Genomic DNA, 18618 nt, shown 5'->3' with positions numbered 1-18618 from the left:
TTCTAGGGGGAAAGAAGAAAAGGGTTGGTAGAGCTGATGGCGGCAGGGTGGTTTTCTATATAACTAACAACTTTATATCATTTTTCTTATCTGTAATACAATGATATCCGTGGAATTCTGCTCCAGGCTTGTGTTCACATCTGTTCACGTCTGCTGAGATATTCCATTATAGGAACAGACTGAACGCAGCAGAGGACCCCATTAACTATTACGAGGTCCATTTCATATCTGTTTTTCAGAACGAAAAAAAAAAATTCTAAAAAAACCTAAAAACCTAGACAGACCCCATAAAAATGACCTGTCCCCTCTGTAGCTGTTTGCATAACTAATACAACTGATCACTTCTTCGTCAGTCTCTTCAGAAGATGTAACAGATAATCAGAATGTTTCAGAATGAATGAGTCGTAATTGGATGTGTGAACAGAATCTTAGTTGGGAGCTAATAGTGTGCACCCTGTGCCAGTTATCGGGTCTTTATTTCCAAAGGGCAGTATGGGTTCTTTACCTTAACATATGCATACACCCATTTGTGTCCCCAATAATTATGACCATGTGGTCCTCCCTGGCCAGTTAGGTTCAGAGACCTCACAATTAACTTATATTGCCCAATTATGGAGGACCTTCGTTATTACGGTGATGTAGATTGGAGCAAGATCAGAATGCAGTGCATGGACTGGCTGGCGGCTCTCCCAAGAAAATGCATGAAGCTGTCACTCTCTGGTCGGGAGATCTTACAGCCGGTGCGTGCACTGTATTCCGATCTCGCTCTGATTTATATGGCCTTCTGACTGCGTCCTTAAAGCGGTCTTTCTGCGGAGGGATATGCTTTAAATCAGTTACCTAGCTTTTCCCGGACCCAAAAATGTACCCTTCCCTAATGATCCAACTTTTCTTGTCGGAAGTGGATACCAGAAGATCAACAGTGAACCTTAGCAGCACTGCAGAGGATCATCGAGGGATCGGTAGGTGAGTATGTTTTACTATTTTTTTGTGGCAGACCAAAAATAACTTAAAGGGAATCTGTCAACAGGATGTCACCCCCAAACTATAGGTGCATGTACCTCTTTCAGAGACAAGTTCAGCAAAACCTTTACGTAGTTAGTCTGTTAGTCTATTATTGAGAAACCAATGTTTGAATTGATATGCAAATGAGGCTGAAGAGCTATGGTAGATCTGATGCCTCTGTCACTCCAGCTCTATTCCCCGCCTACCGCTGCCTCCACCTGCCTGTGTGACATCCTCTATGTTGTGTTATTTCCGGCAAAGGAGCAGTCAGTCAAGCAAAAGGGCGCAGTTTACAGTGATGGGGGGGGGGGAATAGAGCCGGAGTGACAGAGGCTTTAGATCTACCATAGCTCTTCCTTCTTTGCATATCAATTCAAAAGCTGATTTCTCAGAAACTGAGGAGCGGACTGACCATGTAAAGGTATTTCTTCACTAGTCTTTGAAAGCGCTACATGTCATAAACATAGTTTTAAAGGGATTAAATTCTGCTGACAGATTCCCTTTAAGTGGAACCAACATTCCCGTTATAAGTCAGTGGAGTCTGTCGGGCGACATTGTGTGATCTGTCGCTGTGTTGTGGATTTCATTTTATTTAACCCACTTTTCCTCGTTTCTTTCACTGCTCATTATTTTTAGGGGTTTACTCGACAATGTCGGTATGGGTTTCATTACCCAGATGTCTTCAGCTAATTCATCATTTGCAACTTTTTGAAACCCTACAAAAATATTTTGGCAATTGCTCTCCAAAACCTAGTAAGATATATAATCGGGCTATATATTTTTTTCCCAACTTTTTCAAGCTGTTTGCCAAGTCTGCCCTAAAAAAAAAAAAAAAGAGGCAAAGGAAAAAAAAAAAAGTGGCAAAAATTCACAAGAAAAAGCAGAACATCTAAATAAAAATTTGTTAAAAAAATACAAAATGATGATTCGGGGCCATTATTAAAACCTAATACAGGAGTCTGATCAGCACTGACTATGTCGGCTGTGTGTGAATACGGCCGTGGTGATCATGGGTGAAGTGACCTGTTTCAGATAATGATTTGCTCGTTAAGATGTAAATTGCCGTTTGACGCTAACTCTTCCATGTTCCGTTCCCAGGCGGAGGACGAGAGGAACTATCACATCTTCTACCAGCTCTGCGCTTCCTCGGGTTTGCCCGAATTTGCCGATTTATCACTATGTAAGTCATTTTTTTCACAACTCAGCTTTTCGGGGCTCATAAACGGCCCGTTAGATGCGAGAATAAAATCAGTAAAATCCATTAGATTGTCATAATGAATAATTATGGCCCACAGATGTGAGCTCTGATGTAATTATACCAGAATGCGCATAATTTACCCTATCGATAAAGTCTATCAAATAAAACGCTTTACTTGCTTCACCGGGGGGTCGGCAGCCCGCTTGTAAATTAACGGCCCACTCAGCAGTTTGTGTTCCGGCTGAGATCTAATTGGGAGGGGTCCGACAATGTATTTTGCAGCACCGCTTTCATTAAAAGGGTATTCCCATCTCCATGACCCCATCCCAATATGTAGTAGGTGTAATAATAATAATATTAGCAAATACCTCCAATTAGAAATGTAGTATAGTTCTTCTGATTAGCTTATATCTCTTTGTTCATGTACAGGCATTGCAGGACCTTTGGTATCCATGGTTACGACCACGCAGACAGTGAGTTAGCTAGTTGCTAGTGGTCGTCACCATGGATACCTAAGCTACTGCAATGCCTGCACATGAGAAAAGAGATCTAGCGAATCAGAGGAACTGTGCTACTTTTCTAATTGGAGATGTATGCTAATATTATTACTACACCTGCTACATATTGGGATAAGGTCTTTGAGATGGGAATACCCCATTAATACTTCCTAATTTAGGATAAGTTGAACATTTTCTAGATGAAGGCTTTGACTATCAGGTTCTCTTTTTAATCCCATGCTGTCTTAGTTACGTGCACACCGACTAATTTTTTTCTTGGCTTTCAAAGCTGAAACTGAGCAGGAAGTTTGAGAATTTACCTCTTAGTTTCTGCTTCAAAAACTTGTTGGAAAAAAAAACTACGTGTGCACATAGCCGTAGGGTATGTGCAAATGTATGTTTTTTTAGGAGCAGAAAGTGAGCTGGAAACTCCTGAAAAACCTGGAAGCTCTGCTCCAAAAACTCTTCTAAAAAGTCTCCATGTGCACATGTTAAAGGGGCTGTCCATTCTTAGGCTAGGCCCACATAGCCTTTTGCAGGCGGAGAAATTTGACAAGTTCTTAAAGCTGAAAACACTTAAAAAAGGCTCCAAAAAAGGGGCATTTTGTCTCTTTTCTGAAGCAGTTTTGAGAAAGGAATTTGAAATGGTTTGTCAAATTAGGAGCAGATTCTGCAAGGAATCTTCCTGAAACAAGTGACATGCCGCTTCTTTATTTTTTTTTCTATGATGTTTTGAAAACCTCATCTGAAAAAAGTCTCTCTGGAAACCTTCTGGAAGAACAGCAGAATGGATTTTCCATTAAAATGAATAGGAAGATTTTTCAAAGAGTATTTGAAGCTGATTTTGGAGTTGATGCTCTTCAAAATACTAAATAAAAAAAACTGCACGTGAATCTAGATCCATCAAGTGGTGCTCACCTGAATTTCACTGTAAATCTGTTTGAAATCGAAGTTTGCAACCTTTGGCAGTTTTTACACCAGTCTTGGCCAACTCATCAAACTTTTTAGAAAATTAGGCCGGGCGGGACAGGGCTTGGCCAAACACGGTGATCACGTTAATCATAATTTACACCAAAAGATGATGAAAATTACACCAAAATTGTTTTGGACCCACAGTGGTAAATGGCAGGTAAGAGGCACCGAATTCATTAAAGGGACGCACACCTCTTAATGAATTCGGCACATCTTACTCCAGCCCATTTTGCATTAAGACTGGCATAAAAAATGCCAGTGTTAAGTAATCGCAGCATAATAGCGCCACACTGTGCACTGGTTGTCCTTGGTATTGCAGCTCAGCAGCGGTATAAGCTACAGAACTAAACAATTCAAAAAGGGATTTGTTGTGCTGTTTTACTTTTTTTTTTGTTTTTTTATTATTCTGATTTTATAGGCGGTGTTTCATCTTGGGTAACTTTGCAAAGGACTTCTAAAAAAAAAAAAAACAAGCAATGTTTCAATTTATCGCTTATTAAAATTTTTCCCGTACTCCTTAATAAAGGGATTTTTAATTCTAGAATTTAGAACTGTTTTTGCCTAGTTTACTAGCTACTTCTGCAGTCTCAGGGGCGGCCGGTTTCCTAGGCAAGGAGCATGCGCTTTGCAAGCCCTCTGCCTTTTAGAGCCTGCTTGCTCTCCTTTGAAGGTGGATCCGGTCTGCCATTTCTCAAAAGTTTCCTCTGCTTGCAGCATGGGAAAGCTCTCAGTTTGGACCAGTGGTCCGCCCAGCCGCTAGTCTGAATTGTCATTCTTAAGAAGCACGACGACATCCGGCATGCAGAATGTCAGGAGGCAGGGGGACAATGTGCTCCAGAAGAAATAGGATGACACAAGCCATTTAAGATGTCCCAGGAGGCATCCATATTAGTTCCCCCTCCGTTTCGCCCTTTCAGTGCTTATGCAGGTGAAATAGGAAGTCAGTAAAAAGTAAGGCTGGACTTAAGCTTGGCAGGATAGCTTTTCAAAGGCTATTTCCTTATATATTTATGGCATAGCCGCAGGATAAATAGAAGTCTGTATCTCTACAAACACTTTTCCAACCTGGTGTTATGACCCCAATGGCAGAGGGTCTCAAAAGTTATTAGCAAGTCTGCAAACACAAAAAACCAGCTCATAGGGCAGTGGTAACTAGGCTGACCGTATACCTGATCCTAGCACCACAAATAGCAGCAGCCGGGGAACGTACCTACGTTGGTTCTAGACGTCTCGCGCCAGCCGGAGAACTAACTAACCCTAGAAGGGAAAAGATAGACCTTTCTTGCCTCCAGAGAAAAGACCCCAAAAGTTGGATACAAGCCCCCAACAAATAATAACGGTGAGGTAAGAAGAAAAGACAAACGTAAGAATGAACTAGGTTTTTAGCAAAGAGAGGCCCACTGACTAATAGCAGAATATAGTAAGATGACTTATACGGTCAGCAAAAACCCTATCAAAATTTCCACGCTGGATATTCAAGAACCCCCGAACCGTCTAACGACCCGGGGGGAGAATATCAGCCCCCTAGAGCTTCCAGCAAAATCAGGAATCACATTTAGTGCAAGCTGGACAAAAAATAAGAGCAATGCAAATAACCAAAAAAAACAAGGAAGCAGGACTTAGCTTATTTTGCAAGAACCAGGACCAGCAGACAGGAGCAAACAGAAAGGAACTGATTACAACGATGCCAGGCACCAGACTGAAAATCCAGGAAGCTTAAATAGCAACACCCCTGGACTAACGAGCCAGGTGGGTACCAAGCAGGGGAAAGAAACTCAAAGTGTCATGTCGCTAGTGACCACAAGAGGGAGCCAAATAATCCAATTCACAACACCTGGTCAGACTATTGGTTGTCCCATTCAGAAGGAGAAAGGATAGTAAGGTGGCTATCTTCACAGTATTGGCCATAGAAATATCAAAGAATGCTGTGTGGCTACCCTGGAGGGCACTGCAGCAGCCGGCCTTGACTATCTGTCCACGGCTTGGTCCTCGTCCTCGGGTCCTGGTTTTAAATGTGACCTGTTGTGAATTCTGCTCTTGGGCTCCCTCCGGTGGTTATAAGTGGTAGTGCTGCTGTCTTTGGATTTCAGCATTCATCAGGTGTTTCCACTTTTTGCAATTCTGACTGGGCTATTTAGTCTTGCTTGACCCTTTAGTCAGTGCCAGTTGTCCATTGGTCCTGGAGGATTCACATCCCTGCCTGGTCTCTCCTGCTTTGCTGTTCATTTCAACAAAGATAAGTTCTGGCCTTGTTTTTTGCAGTCCACATCCTGTGGCCTTATAGTTCAGTTCATTTCCATGTTTTGTCTTGTCCAGCTTGGTCTGTATAAGGATTTGTTCAGCCAAGCTGGTATCTCTGGAGATGCAGATATACCCTCCATATCTTTAGTTAGATGTGGAGATTTTGTATTTTCTGTGGTGGATATTTTCTAGTGTTTTAATACTGACCGCATAGTACTCTGTCCTGTCCTTTCTATTTAGCTAGAGCGGCCTCCTTTGCTAAATCCTGATTTCAGTCTGCGTATGTTATTTCCCTCTCCTCTCACAGTCAATATTTGTGGGGGGCTGTCTATCCTTTGGGGATTTTCTCTGAGGCAAGATAGTTTTCCCTTTTCTATCTCTAGGGGTATTTAGTCCTCCGGCTGTGTCGAGATGTCTAGGGAGTGTTAGGTACATTCCACGGCTACTTCTAGTTGCGGTGTTAAGTTCAGGGTCTGCGGTCAGTACAGGTACCACCTTCTCCAGAGTACGTCTCATGCTGCTCCTAGGCCACCAGATCATAACAGTGACCATTGTGAATATATCCATGGAGCGGGGGTCATCTGTGGCTGTAAATTTATTCCGTTGTCCTTTTCCATTGATTTACGTGGATAGTAAAGCTTGCCGGTCACTATTTTCCATCCCTTTACTCCAGGGTTGGTTTATCATCTGTCTTAGGTTCCATTCGTGACCATTACGGACTCTCTCTCCACCTTTGGTTATTATCATGAAACTTTTTGCTCTTTCCAAATTGTTACCTCCCTCCTCTTTCATTCTCACTTGTAACACCAAATTGTACCTTCAGGCTTCATTTTTTTCTTCCCGTCTTCATTTTCCACCTACTCGCTACACTAATTTGTGTAATAGCAAATATTCTACATAATCATATAAAAGATAAGAGCCGGAGTAAAAGATACACAGTGATTCTTCTCCCGTCAAGTCAATTAAACCTCGTCTCAGGTGACTCTGAAGACAGAGAGGAACTTCAGAGAGAGCGTGAAATTAAACTAAAAAGTCATCAGTCTCCACAGTTCAGACGCAATCCGCAGCCTCCGCAGACAGAGCACAATTCTCCGAGCAATCACTTGTCTTGGCAAAAGAAAATCCTATTATATTCATGATTTAAAAATTTAGCATTCGTTATAATATATTAATAGTTATATTTTACATGGTATTATAGTAGTTATATTCTTGTACATAGGAGCAGTATTATAATAGTTATATTCTTGTACATAGGAGCAGTATTATAGTAGTTATATTCTTGTATATAGGGAGCAGTATTATAGTAGTTATATTCTTGTACATAGGGGCAGTATTATAGTAGTTATATTCTTGTACATATGAGCAGTATTATAGTAGTTAGATTCTTATACATAGGGGCAGTATTATAGTAGTTATATTCTTGTACATAGGGGCAGTATTATAGTAGTTATATTCTTGTACATAGGGGTCAGTATTATAGTAGTTATATTCTTGTACATAGGGGCAGTATTATAGTAGTTATATTCTTGTACATAGGGGGCCGTATTATAGTAGTTATATTCTTGTACATAGGGGCAGTATTATAGTAGTTATATTCTTGTACATAGGAGCAGTATTATAGTAGTTATAGTCTTGTACATAGGGGCAGTATTATAGTAGTTATATTCTTGTACATAGGAGAAGTATTATAGTAGTTATATTCTTTTACATAGGGGCAGTATTATAGTAGCTATATTCTTGTACATAGGAGCAGTATTATAGTAGTTATATTCTTGTACATATGAGCAGTATTATAGTAGTTATATTCTTATACATAGGGGCAGTATTATAGTAGTTATATTCTTGTACATAGGGGCAGTATTATAGTAGTTATATTCTTGTACATAGGGCAGTATTATAGTAGTTATATTCTTGTACATAGGGGGCCGTATTATAGTAGTTATATTCTTGTACATAGGGGCAGTATTATAGTAGTTATAGTCTTGTACATAGGGGCAGTATTATAGTAGTTATATTCTTGTACATAGGAGCAGTATTATTGTAGTTATAGTCTTGTACATAGGGGGCAGTATTATAGTAGTTATATTCTTGTACATAGGAGCAGTATTATAGTAGTTATATTCTTATACATAGGGGCAGTATTATAGTAGTTATATGCTTGTACATAGGAGGCAGTATTATAGTACGGTAGTTATATTCTTGTACATAGGAGCAGTATTATAGTAGTTATATTCTTGTACATAGGGAGCAGTATTATAGTAGTTATATTCTTGTACATAGGAGCAGTATTATAGTAGTTATATTCTTTTACATAGGGGCAGTATTATAGTAGCTATATTCTTGTACATAGGAGCAGTATTATAGTAGTTATATTCTTGTACATAGGAGCAGTATTATAGTAGTTATATTCTTGTACATAGGAGCAGTATTATAGTAGTTATATTCTTTTACATAGGAGACAGTGTTATAGTAGTTATATTCTTGTACAAAGGGGGCAATATTATACTAGTTATATTCTTGTACATAGGGGCTGTATTATAGTAGTTATATTCTTGTACATAGGGGCTGTATTATAGAGGTTATATTCTTGTACATAGGGGCAGTATTATAGTAGTTATATTCTTGTACATAGGAGGTAGTATTATAGTAGTTATATTCTTGTACATAGGGGCAGTATTATAGTAGTTACATTCTTGTACATAGGAGCAGTATTATAGTAGTTATACTCTTGTACATAGGAGCAGTATTATAGTAGTTATATTCTTGTACATAGGGGGCAGTATTATAGTAGTTATACTCTTGTACATAGGAGCAGTATTATAGTAGTTATATTCTTGTACATAGGGGGCAGTATTATAGTAGTTATATTCTTGTACATAGGGGCAGTATAATAGTAGTTATATTCTTGTACATAGGGGGCAGTATTATAGTAGTTATATTCTTGTACATAGGAGCAGTATTATAGTAGTTATATTGTTGTACATAGGGAGCAGTATTATAGTAGTTATATTGTTGTACATAGGGAGCAGTATTATAGTAGTTATACTCTTGTACATATGAGCAGTATTATAGTAGTTATATTGTTGTACATAGGAGCAGTATTATAGTAGTTATACTCTTGTACATAGGAGCAGTATTATAGTAGTTATATTCTTGTACATAGGGGGCAGTATTATAGTAGTTATATTCTTGTACATAGGGGCAGTATTATAGTAGTTATATTCTTGTACATAGGGGCAGTATTATAGTAGTTATATTGTTGTACATAGGGAGCAGTATTATAGTAGTTGTATTCTTGTTCATGGTAGATGGTATAATAATAGTTTTTATATACATATACAGGTATACTGTTGACACATTGCTTTGCTTGAGGGCCTGACACATTTGGAAAACTTCTTTTCATATAGTGCAGCTAAAATAAAATGTCTGCATTATTTAGTGTAACAGATGACTCCAGTTTCCCTCTGATTTCTTGCACGTGACCAGTGACTGCTGTTTATGCCGCATACAGTATTTCTGGGCTCCACAATATAAAATAGAAAGCTGATATCGGGGTTTACTACACTCGGTGTCTGGGCTCATTTTGTAATTGTTTTTTTTTAATCCTTTCCTCTTCACTTTTCTTCTTCCAGCACAAGCCGAGGATTTTTTTTACAGCTCGCAGGGAGGTGACACAGCCATTGACGGGGTGGATGACGCAGATGACTTTGAGAAGACCAGGCAGGCATTTACACTTCTGGGTAAGGATTGTATTTCAAATGCTCCAGACCGAAAGATCTGAGCGTCTGCGTTGGATTGGAAATGTCCATGTTTCACAGGTGTAATATTCCAGATAATAGCACATAATGGGAGGCCTGAAGGTGCGATACTGATAAATCCCCTCTGATCAGTGGAGGACGTCTATTTAAAAGGAATTAACGTTTTTTTATCGAATAATTCCCTAAAGATAAGATGATCATAGAGCGTCCTGCTGCTCTATCCTCCAACAATCAGCCGCAATCTGTGACCAAACCTGTCAGAAAGTTTCCATCTTCCTGCAGCTCCTCCACAGGTGAATAGAGGTATTACACTGCTCCCATGGAACTAATTGGACCTGGAAATTAAAACCTGCACGAACCGTACATTTCATTTGTAAGATTCGCGTTCAGTAGCCCAATATAAAATATTAAATCCATTTATTTTTTAGACTCTATGGATACTAATATAAATAGCTGAAATTTATAAAAAATTTAAAATCATTTTTACTTCACAATTTTAAAAACTTTGTTTAATGTAAAAAAAATTTAAATCAAACATGAATGTGCATGGAGAGGGGTAAGGAAGGACAGCGGATGATTATTGGAGATGGACCTAACCAGTCCTAGAAAAATAAAATCGCTGCATGCCCGACTTTGATCCGATGAATATCACTTGGCTATGCAATCGATGGATCTCACTCGCCATGCAAGTTACTCATCTATGGAAACCATCGGTCCGCACTCTGATGACATCTGAGTGCAGTCTGATTTTGACAGTATGACACAATGGGGAAGATGGAGAATTATTTTTTTTTCATCACCTCCTCATCCAAGAGAATCTGATCACTGTGGTTTTCATAAATCGACCCCATTCTCTCAGACGAGAGAAAATACTGTCGTCTTCACCTAGCCTTTGGAGGAGTGATTTGTTTCCTGCAGCAGTTATGGGATATGTGCACACAAGGTCTTTTTTCAGGTGGATCCAATCTGAAACGCGCCATCAAAAGCACTTTAAAAAATGCGAAACAGAACGATCATATACTCTGCAATGTCAAAATTACTTGCTATACATTTACTCAGGCTTTTTCCCAAGGTAAATAATATCTAATATTAAAAAAAAAAAAAAACTACTATAGGCAAAAATTGTAACAAGGAACACCCAAAAAAATATTTAGGAAGGACACTTCCAGCATTTTCCGCTTAAGAAAACAGCGGATACATCGGCGCCTAAAAGATGTTGTGGGTACTTAGCCTTACAAGGTTTTGAAGCTTTTTAGGAAAGGTTTTTTTTCCTGAAGGATTTTTTTTTGCAGCCTTAGGGCTCCTTCTCACCCAGAGCAGGGTTTGCTGCGAGACTCGGACGTATTTTACGCAAGTGAGAAGGAGCCCTTAGGCTGTGTGCACACGTTTAGGATTTCTTGCAGAAATTTCCTGAGCAAAACCCGACATTTTCTGCAAGAAATCCGCATGCGTTTTTTTCACGTTTTTGCGCATTTTTTGTGCGTTTTTGATGCGTTTTTTCCAGAGCTTCCCAATGCATTAAATAGCGGGAAAAACGCAAAAAATCCGCAAAATTAATGAACATGCTGCGTTTTTTACCGCGTTGCAAAAACGCATCATGTGCACAAAAATTGCGGAATGCATTCTAAATGATGGGATGCATAATGTATGCGTTTTTTATGCATTTTTATAGCGTCGTTATAGCAAAAAACGCGAAAAATCCGCAATGTTTGCACACAGCCTTAGAGTACGTAATTTGGAGAGTTTCCATCGGAAGCTGCTTCAAAAATTAATAATCACACATTTTCTTTTTTCCCTCCTGGCACTTTACAAAACCAGAAGTGAGGAAAAAACGCTCAGAAGACTGAACACATGAACAGCAAGTGGTTTTAGAATATAAATGAATAGGAAGAGTCTTTTGAGCGATTTTTCAGACATTTTTGGAGCTGTGAACTGCTCAAAAAATCTGTTTGAACAACTTTTTGTGCACAGATCCTGACTTGAGCCATTGACTTGGTGGAGGCAGTCAGCGGCTCTACTCCATCTACAGCCAAGCTATCGACCCCGCGTATAGCTGCTTGTATATAATCACCAGAATTCCCCTATAATATACAGAACATTTCCGATATTAACATTTAAAGTAGTAAGTGGGAGCGCCATGTGCCGCTGCTTTCTTACCCATTAGGGCTGCAATTAACTTTTATTTATCAAATATTAAAAACCAAAACGAACTAGAACTATACGCAGTGCCCAACCAGACCTATGTCCAGATTGTGACCAAATGTTGGTAAGGTGTAATGACCAGATAATTATTGAGGTGAGAACCCAATTAGTCTAACACAGATACAAATACTCACCCTATATCCACCTTATAGTCACACCTGCCTTGCTGCGGAGGTTGGCAGCCTTGCTGCGGAGGTTGGCACCCTAGCTTGAACGCAAATTGGCTCCCCTGCTCACCGGCAGTTCACCTTGTGTGTCGTCTAGAAGCCCCTAATCTCCATTGATATCACAATACTATTGGGGTATTACATTTGATTTTTGTGACTAGATCCAAAATCCAAACTATTTATCAATAGTAAAGATTTATGTAAGCAGGTAGTCTCTAAGGGAAAGATGTTGACAGCAGGGTTTGGAGTGAGATCCTCAAATGTATCACCTAATAATCAATTCTCATTGATCCATTCAAGAAATATGACCATATTCTAAAACAAGGCCTATATTCAGATCCCTAATAACCAATCAAATCAGCCAGAAAGATAAAGACAAAAAATTAATACATAACCTTCCTATGTCCAGGGGAATGGTAAAGATGGGGACTATTAAACTGCTTACTCTCAAAAATCCCTAATAAGTGTCCCTACCTTGCGCCGAGGTTGGCACCCTAGGTTGTACGCAATATGGCGCCCCGCTCACCAACGGCTGACCTTAGCAAACGCTAAAAACTCTCCGTCCTATATATGTGTATCTTGATAACTAATGTAACATATAAGACCCTATACCGGAAAAGTACTGAGATGAAAGTACGAGATAGTACTCAGCAGAGAAACTTATAGCAGTCTCGACACACTTCCCTTCCATGTTAGAAGGTCCTCAGGAGGCTCCTGGGACAAGCAGTATTACAGTCCTGACATCTGGAATAAGTGGCAGCCTGGTTGTAGGTCTGAGTGTATGAAGCTCCATGAGGCATTTAACATGAGGCTCATTCAATCATCAAACATGTGGGTAAATGCATAGAGAGACACAGTCTAGCAACCAGGCAACCCCCACATGTACTCAGGCTGGCTAGTAGCTGTAAATCATTCAGCTGCCGCCATGAAAACTAAATCTCCGAGCAGTCATAAATACTTGGAGGTCACCCGAGCCTGCTCAGGAAAACCCGAGCAACGAGTATATTCGTTCATCACTATACCAGACCTCATGTGGCTGGAGTGTGCCAACAGTTTCTGCAAGATGAAGGCATTGAAGCTATGGACTGGCCTGCCTGTTCCCCAGACCTGAATGTGATTGAACACATCTGGGACATCATGTCTCGCACCATCCACCAACGTCACGTTGCACCACAGACTGTTCAGGAGTTGGCGGATGCTTTAATCCAGGTCTAGGAGGAGATCCCTCAGGAGACCATCTGCCGCCTCATCAGGAGCATGCCCAAGCATTGTAGGGAGGTCATACAGGCACGTGGAGGCCACACACACTACTGAGCATCATTTCCTTGTCTTGAGGCATTTCCACTGAAGTTGGACCAGCCTGTAACTTTATTTTCCACTTTGATTTTGAGCATCATTCCAACTCCAGACCTCCGTGGGATATTAGTTGTGATTTACATTGATAATTTTTAGGTTTTATTGTTCTCAACGCATTCCACTATGTAATGAATAAAAATTTACAACTGGAATATTTCATTCAGGGATATCTCGGATGTGAGATTTTAGTGTTCCCTTTATTTTTTTGAGCAGTGTATTTAGAATTCATCATAAACAAAGACCAAATGATATTAGGGCCCGAAATCAAGACACAATCCTTTTTGTTGGAGTATGTTTGATACAGCCGTCTTTCTAGATATAGTAATGGGTAGAAAAGTTTTTCTTCCATGTTAAAAAATTCTAGGTGTACTCAAATGAAGCAACCATACGGTAATGAGCTTTTTTTCACTAATCCAACTAATATAAATGGTGTAAGCCCCCTTTGAGGGCTGCAATTTATTACATATGTGTTGTTTTTTTGTTTTGTTTCAAGAACTAAATCTTTCTTCTTAAGTAAATTTATAACCCCGATAATGAAGGCTTCTAATTAGACGCAGTTAAGTTAACCGTTTCTCTTACTGTCGTGCATTTATCTCTGATTGGAAACTGTCAGCTTGATGGAAGACCCCATTGTAGGGCTGGAAACTCGTGTTATAATCAATTTTTCAATATTCTCTCTTCTTCAGTCAGGGTTTGTGGTTTTATTCCTATATTAGCAAGCTGTCACTTATCCGGAAGTGGTCAATGGTGGGGGGACGAGTATTGGGGCCTCCAATCTATCCCGAGGATGGGTGTTTGAAATGCCCCTTGATGATGGAGCGAGGGATAGACAACGATACTGACTTCTCTGTAGGAAATGTCAAAAGCCGTACCTATGTGGCCTGGATCCATGTTGCCTTCTGGGTGGCATTTGATGGCCATTTCTCGATGGTTCAGAGAGGGAAGGGGCAATAGTAAGATTCAGCTTCTGCGATGAGTCAAATGTAAGATGTCAACCGATGCCAAAAAACGTCGGCTGGTCCAGGCTTTACTTCATTGATCATGAGCAACATCCTATTCTTATTCTCTAGTCACACCCAGAGCTGCACCGAGAATTGTTTAGCACAGACAGACACTTTAACAAGATGCCAGAAGACTTTTATGGGGCTTGTAGAGAACTCAGGATGCCACAGTCAGTTTTTTTGACTCGTGCACATGGCGGTGTTACCACTTCATGTTGTAACAGGGCACCACTTTATAGACCCCTTTAAGCCTCAGATATCATAGAGAGGCTTTCTCTGCTGGATTCATTTGTATAGCTCCTGCGTGCTAGAACCCTGATCATACAGCAGCACACCGAGCACCTGAGCCACCTAATGTGTGCCGCCATATTGGCTCTACAAAGTGCGTGAGATCTTGTAGACCAGTGTTCCCCAACTCCGGTCCTCAAGAGCCACCAACAGGTCATGTTTTCAGGATTTCCTTAGTATTGCCAGGTGATAATGGCATCACCTGCACAGGCAGGAATTCCATCACCTGTGAAATACTAAGGAAATCCTGAAAACATGACCTGTTGGTAGCTCTTGAGGACCGGAGTTGGGGAACACTGTTGTAGACCAATAAACACTATCTTGGTCTTATATGTCCACAAGACGCTTTCACAGAAGGATTTTGGCTTACTCCCGTACACTATGGTAAACTGCAGCCTAGCTTTTTTATGTTTCTGTGTCAGCAGTGGGGTCCTCCTGGGTCTCCTGCCATAGTGTTTCATTTCATTCACATGTGGATGGACAGTTTGCGCTGACACTGATGCACCCTGAGCCTGCAGGACAGCTTGCATTACTTTGGAACTTGATTGGGACTGCTTACCCACCATCCGGACTATCTTGAGTTGCAACCCTTCATCAATTTTCTCTGCCGTCCACATCCAGGGAGATTAGCTACAGTGCAATGGATTCCTGATTATGTTGCACACTGTGGACAAAGGAACATCAAGATCTCTGCAGATGGACTTGTAACCTTGAGATTGTTGGTATTTTTCAACAATTTTGGATCTCAAGTCCTTAGACAGTTCTCTTCTCCTCTTTCTGTTCTCTTTGCTTAGTGTGGCACACACAGACACACAATGGAAAGAGTCAACTTCTCCCCTTTTTATCTGGTTTCAGGTGTGATTTTCAGATTGCCCACACCTGTTACTTGCCACAGGTGAGTTCAAACAAGCATCACGTACTTGAAACAAAGTTGTTTAGCCACAATTTTGGAAAGGTGCCTTCAACTTTGTATAGCTCATTTCTGGGGTTGTGTTAAATAATGTCCAATTTTGTTCTTTTGCACTGTTCCGATACGCAAAAAGGAAATAAACGTGTATAACAAAACATGTGTAATTGCAATAATATTCTGGGTGAAAATACTTCATTTTCTGTAACAATTTCAAGGGTGCCAACACTTTCAACCATGAATGTTCCCATTTTTTAACTTTTTAAGTAGCTTCTGAAGTCTCTGCTCATTTCAGGAGCCTCCCAGACTTTCTGCAAGTATTGGAAAATATGATGTGTAGGTCTATACAGTGAAACCTCTCTACAGGACCACCTCTTTGAGAAGACCCCGCTTTGTGCACTGCTGAGCTCTAGAAAGAGGGTCACTCTTTACTAATATCGCGCACGACGTGTGTCCACGTTGAGTGGCAAGTCTGGGTCTGTATGGCGGTATGTTAAGCACCTAGGAATAGCTTAAAAATGCAGCTGTTGTAACCAGATGGGTGGGGATCTGACAACCTTGTGCTGATGAAAAGGAGACTGACTCCTGTTACTAGCACCTATCTGATCTTCTCATTTTACATGCTTTTTCTGTATTTGTGCCTTACCAGGAGTGAAGGAGTCGCACCAGATGAGTATTTTTAGGATCATAGCTGCCATTCTGCACTTGGGGAACGTCGAGATCATCTCAGAGCGGGACGGGGAATCCAGCAGCTTGCCGGTAAGCAGCACATCGTTCCGTTCAGGAAATTGTTCCCTATGTGTAACGGTTGTAGGTTCTAATGTAATGAAAGGGATTCAGAGGGATCCACATAGCCCTTTATTTTATGTCAGCCACCGATTGAGATCCGTGAAAGCCCCAAAGACATTGTGATGGAAATGAGTAATTCAGGAAACCAAAAGCCTATCACTGTCGTAGACTGTGCAAATAACATTTGTGTTTTAGTGTTAGTAACTAAAAGAAAGTGTGCAATATTGTCAAAATTATAATGCCACATCATGCTCAATAAAGTGCTTTACAGTGCCCAATAAAAGTGCTGGGTAGTGCTCCATAATAACTGTGCTATACGGTGTAAATAAGCGCCATACAGTGCCAATAATAGTGCTGTACAAAGTCCAAATAACAGTTTTGTGCATTGTTCTATAAAAACTGTGACATACAGTGTAAATAGTGTCATGCAATGCACAATAATAGTGCCGTACAATGTATAAACAACAGTGTTGTGTATTGATCAATAACTGTGCCATACAGTGTAAATACTAGTGATGTACTGTGCTCAATAATAGTGCCGTACAATGTATAAATAACAGTGCTGTGTTTAACTTCATGATGACTGTGCCTTACAGTGTAAAAAAATAGTGCCAGTGTCCAAATAACATTTATGTATGTTGTGCCATACAGTGTATATAATGATGCCGTACTGTGCCCAATAATATTGCTGTGCCATTTCCAAATAACTGCTCCATAACACATATGTAAATACTAGTGCTGTATAGTGCTCAATAATAGTGCCGTACAATGTCCAAATCACATTGCTGTGTACTGCTGCACAATAGCTGTGCCACTCAGTGAAAGTGTCATAAAGTGTAAAACAAAATAGTATTATATGGTGCCCATTGTACAAAAAACAAATGATAATGCTGTCTACTGCTCCATAGTAAGTGTGCCAAATAGTGTAATTAATAGTGCCATACTGTGAGCAATAATAGTGCCGTACAATGTCCAAATAACAATGCTGTGTACTGCTCCACAATAGCCGTTCCATACAGTGCCCAGTAGTAGTGCTGTGCGATATCCCAATGTCAATGCTCCATAATATCTGTGTCATACAATTAATGGCACCATACAATGCCCAAGAAAAAAATATCCTGTGCTATCAAATTAAGTGTCGTATATTTATCACTAATGACAGTGTCCTCATGTGGCCAAATAAAGTTGTCTAAAAAAATAACAACCTCATTAAGTGTACATCTAATAGTATCTGACAATAGCGAGGCCAATAAGTGCCCCAAGGATAATGCCGTATAATCTCCAAACAGCATTGCTTTGTATTGTTCCATAAGTTTTTGACAGTGAGGGTGACCAATGAATGGAACCAGCTGCCACGAGAGGTGGTGAGTTCTCCTTCAATGGAAGTCTTCAATCAGAGGCTGGACAGACATCTGTCGGAGATGGCTTAGTGACTCCTGCATTGAGCCGGGGGTTGGGCATGGTGACCCTGGAGGTCCCATACAACTCTAACATTCTATGATTATAACTGGGCCATAACAATAGCGCCATATAGTGCTCAATAATAGTACCGTACAATTTGTAAATAACAAGGATATGTATTCCTTCCTAATAACTGGGCAGCACAGTGCCCAAATAATGGTGTTCATAAAAACTACAGCCCAGTTGAGTGTCCAGACACAATTGCCTCCAGTCTGTGATACATTGCGAGCATTGATGCAGACGGACAGATTAATTAATTAATGGCTCGCCACTCAATAGACCATTCATCTTACTAGCAGAAGGCATCACCGGATTGACCTGTTTCGGTTGGTAGATAAATTGCCGCCATTCTGATGACTTCCACACCCTCCGATCACATTGATTGGAAATTCTGTGCTGACATCTAGTGATGCTGCCTCCCATACTGGTCCATAGCCAAAATATTGGCCGGCAGCCGCGATAATACTCCCTGGAAGTATGAAAAAGGAGCAGTCGGCTCTCCTGACCTGGCGCCCAGCAAAATACTCCAGTAATGGCAATAGTCCAAATGATATCCAGTGCTCCCATCTTCTTAAAAGAATTGCTTTATTGATCCAATAGTATAAAAGGCACAAAAAATGGATGAACACAACGGCACAAAAATTAAAAAGCCAGAAAAGAAATATCTGCTGCTCTCTCAGGCAGCATGTTTCACACCTACACTGACCTTTAGGACCAGGTCTGAAACCTGTTGCCTGCGAGAGCAGCGGATATTTCTATTCTGCTTTTTTATTTTT

At 40.3% G+C, this 18618-nt stretch overlaps 1 protein-coding gene across 2 annotated transcripts in view; it reads left to right on the top strand.

Annotated features, from left to right (window-relative positions):
* The window catches only part of MYO5B (myosin VB), a 206601-nt gene that overhangs the window by 130892 nt on the left and 57091 nt on the right, over nt 1-18618 (top strand). For both annotated transcript variants that reach the window (XM_077283527.1, XM_077283516.1), the window contains exons 7-9: nt 2104-2185; nt 9546-9653; nt 16242-16351. In XM_077283527.1, coding sequence (XP_077139642.1) covers nt 2104-2185; nt 9546-9653; nt 16242-16351 — 300 coding nt within the window. The remainder of the gene's footprint in view (nt 1-2103; nt 2186-9545; nt 9654-16241; nt 16352-18618) is intronic.

This window comes from Ranitomeya variabilis, chromosome 1 (genome assembly GCF_051348905.1).
Source record: "Ranitomeya variabilis isolate aRanVar5 chromosome 1, aRanVar5.hap1, whole genome shotgun sequence".
NCBI lineage: Eukaryota > Metazoa > Chordata > Amphibia > Anura > Dendrobatidae > Ranitomeya > Ranitomeya variabilis.
Note: the sequence above shows the minus strand (reverse complement) of the source record. Positions and strands in the feature narration are given on the sequence as shown.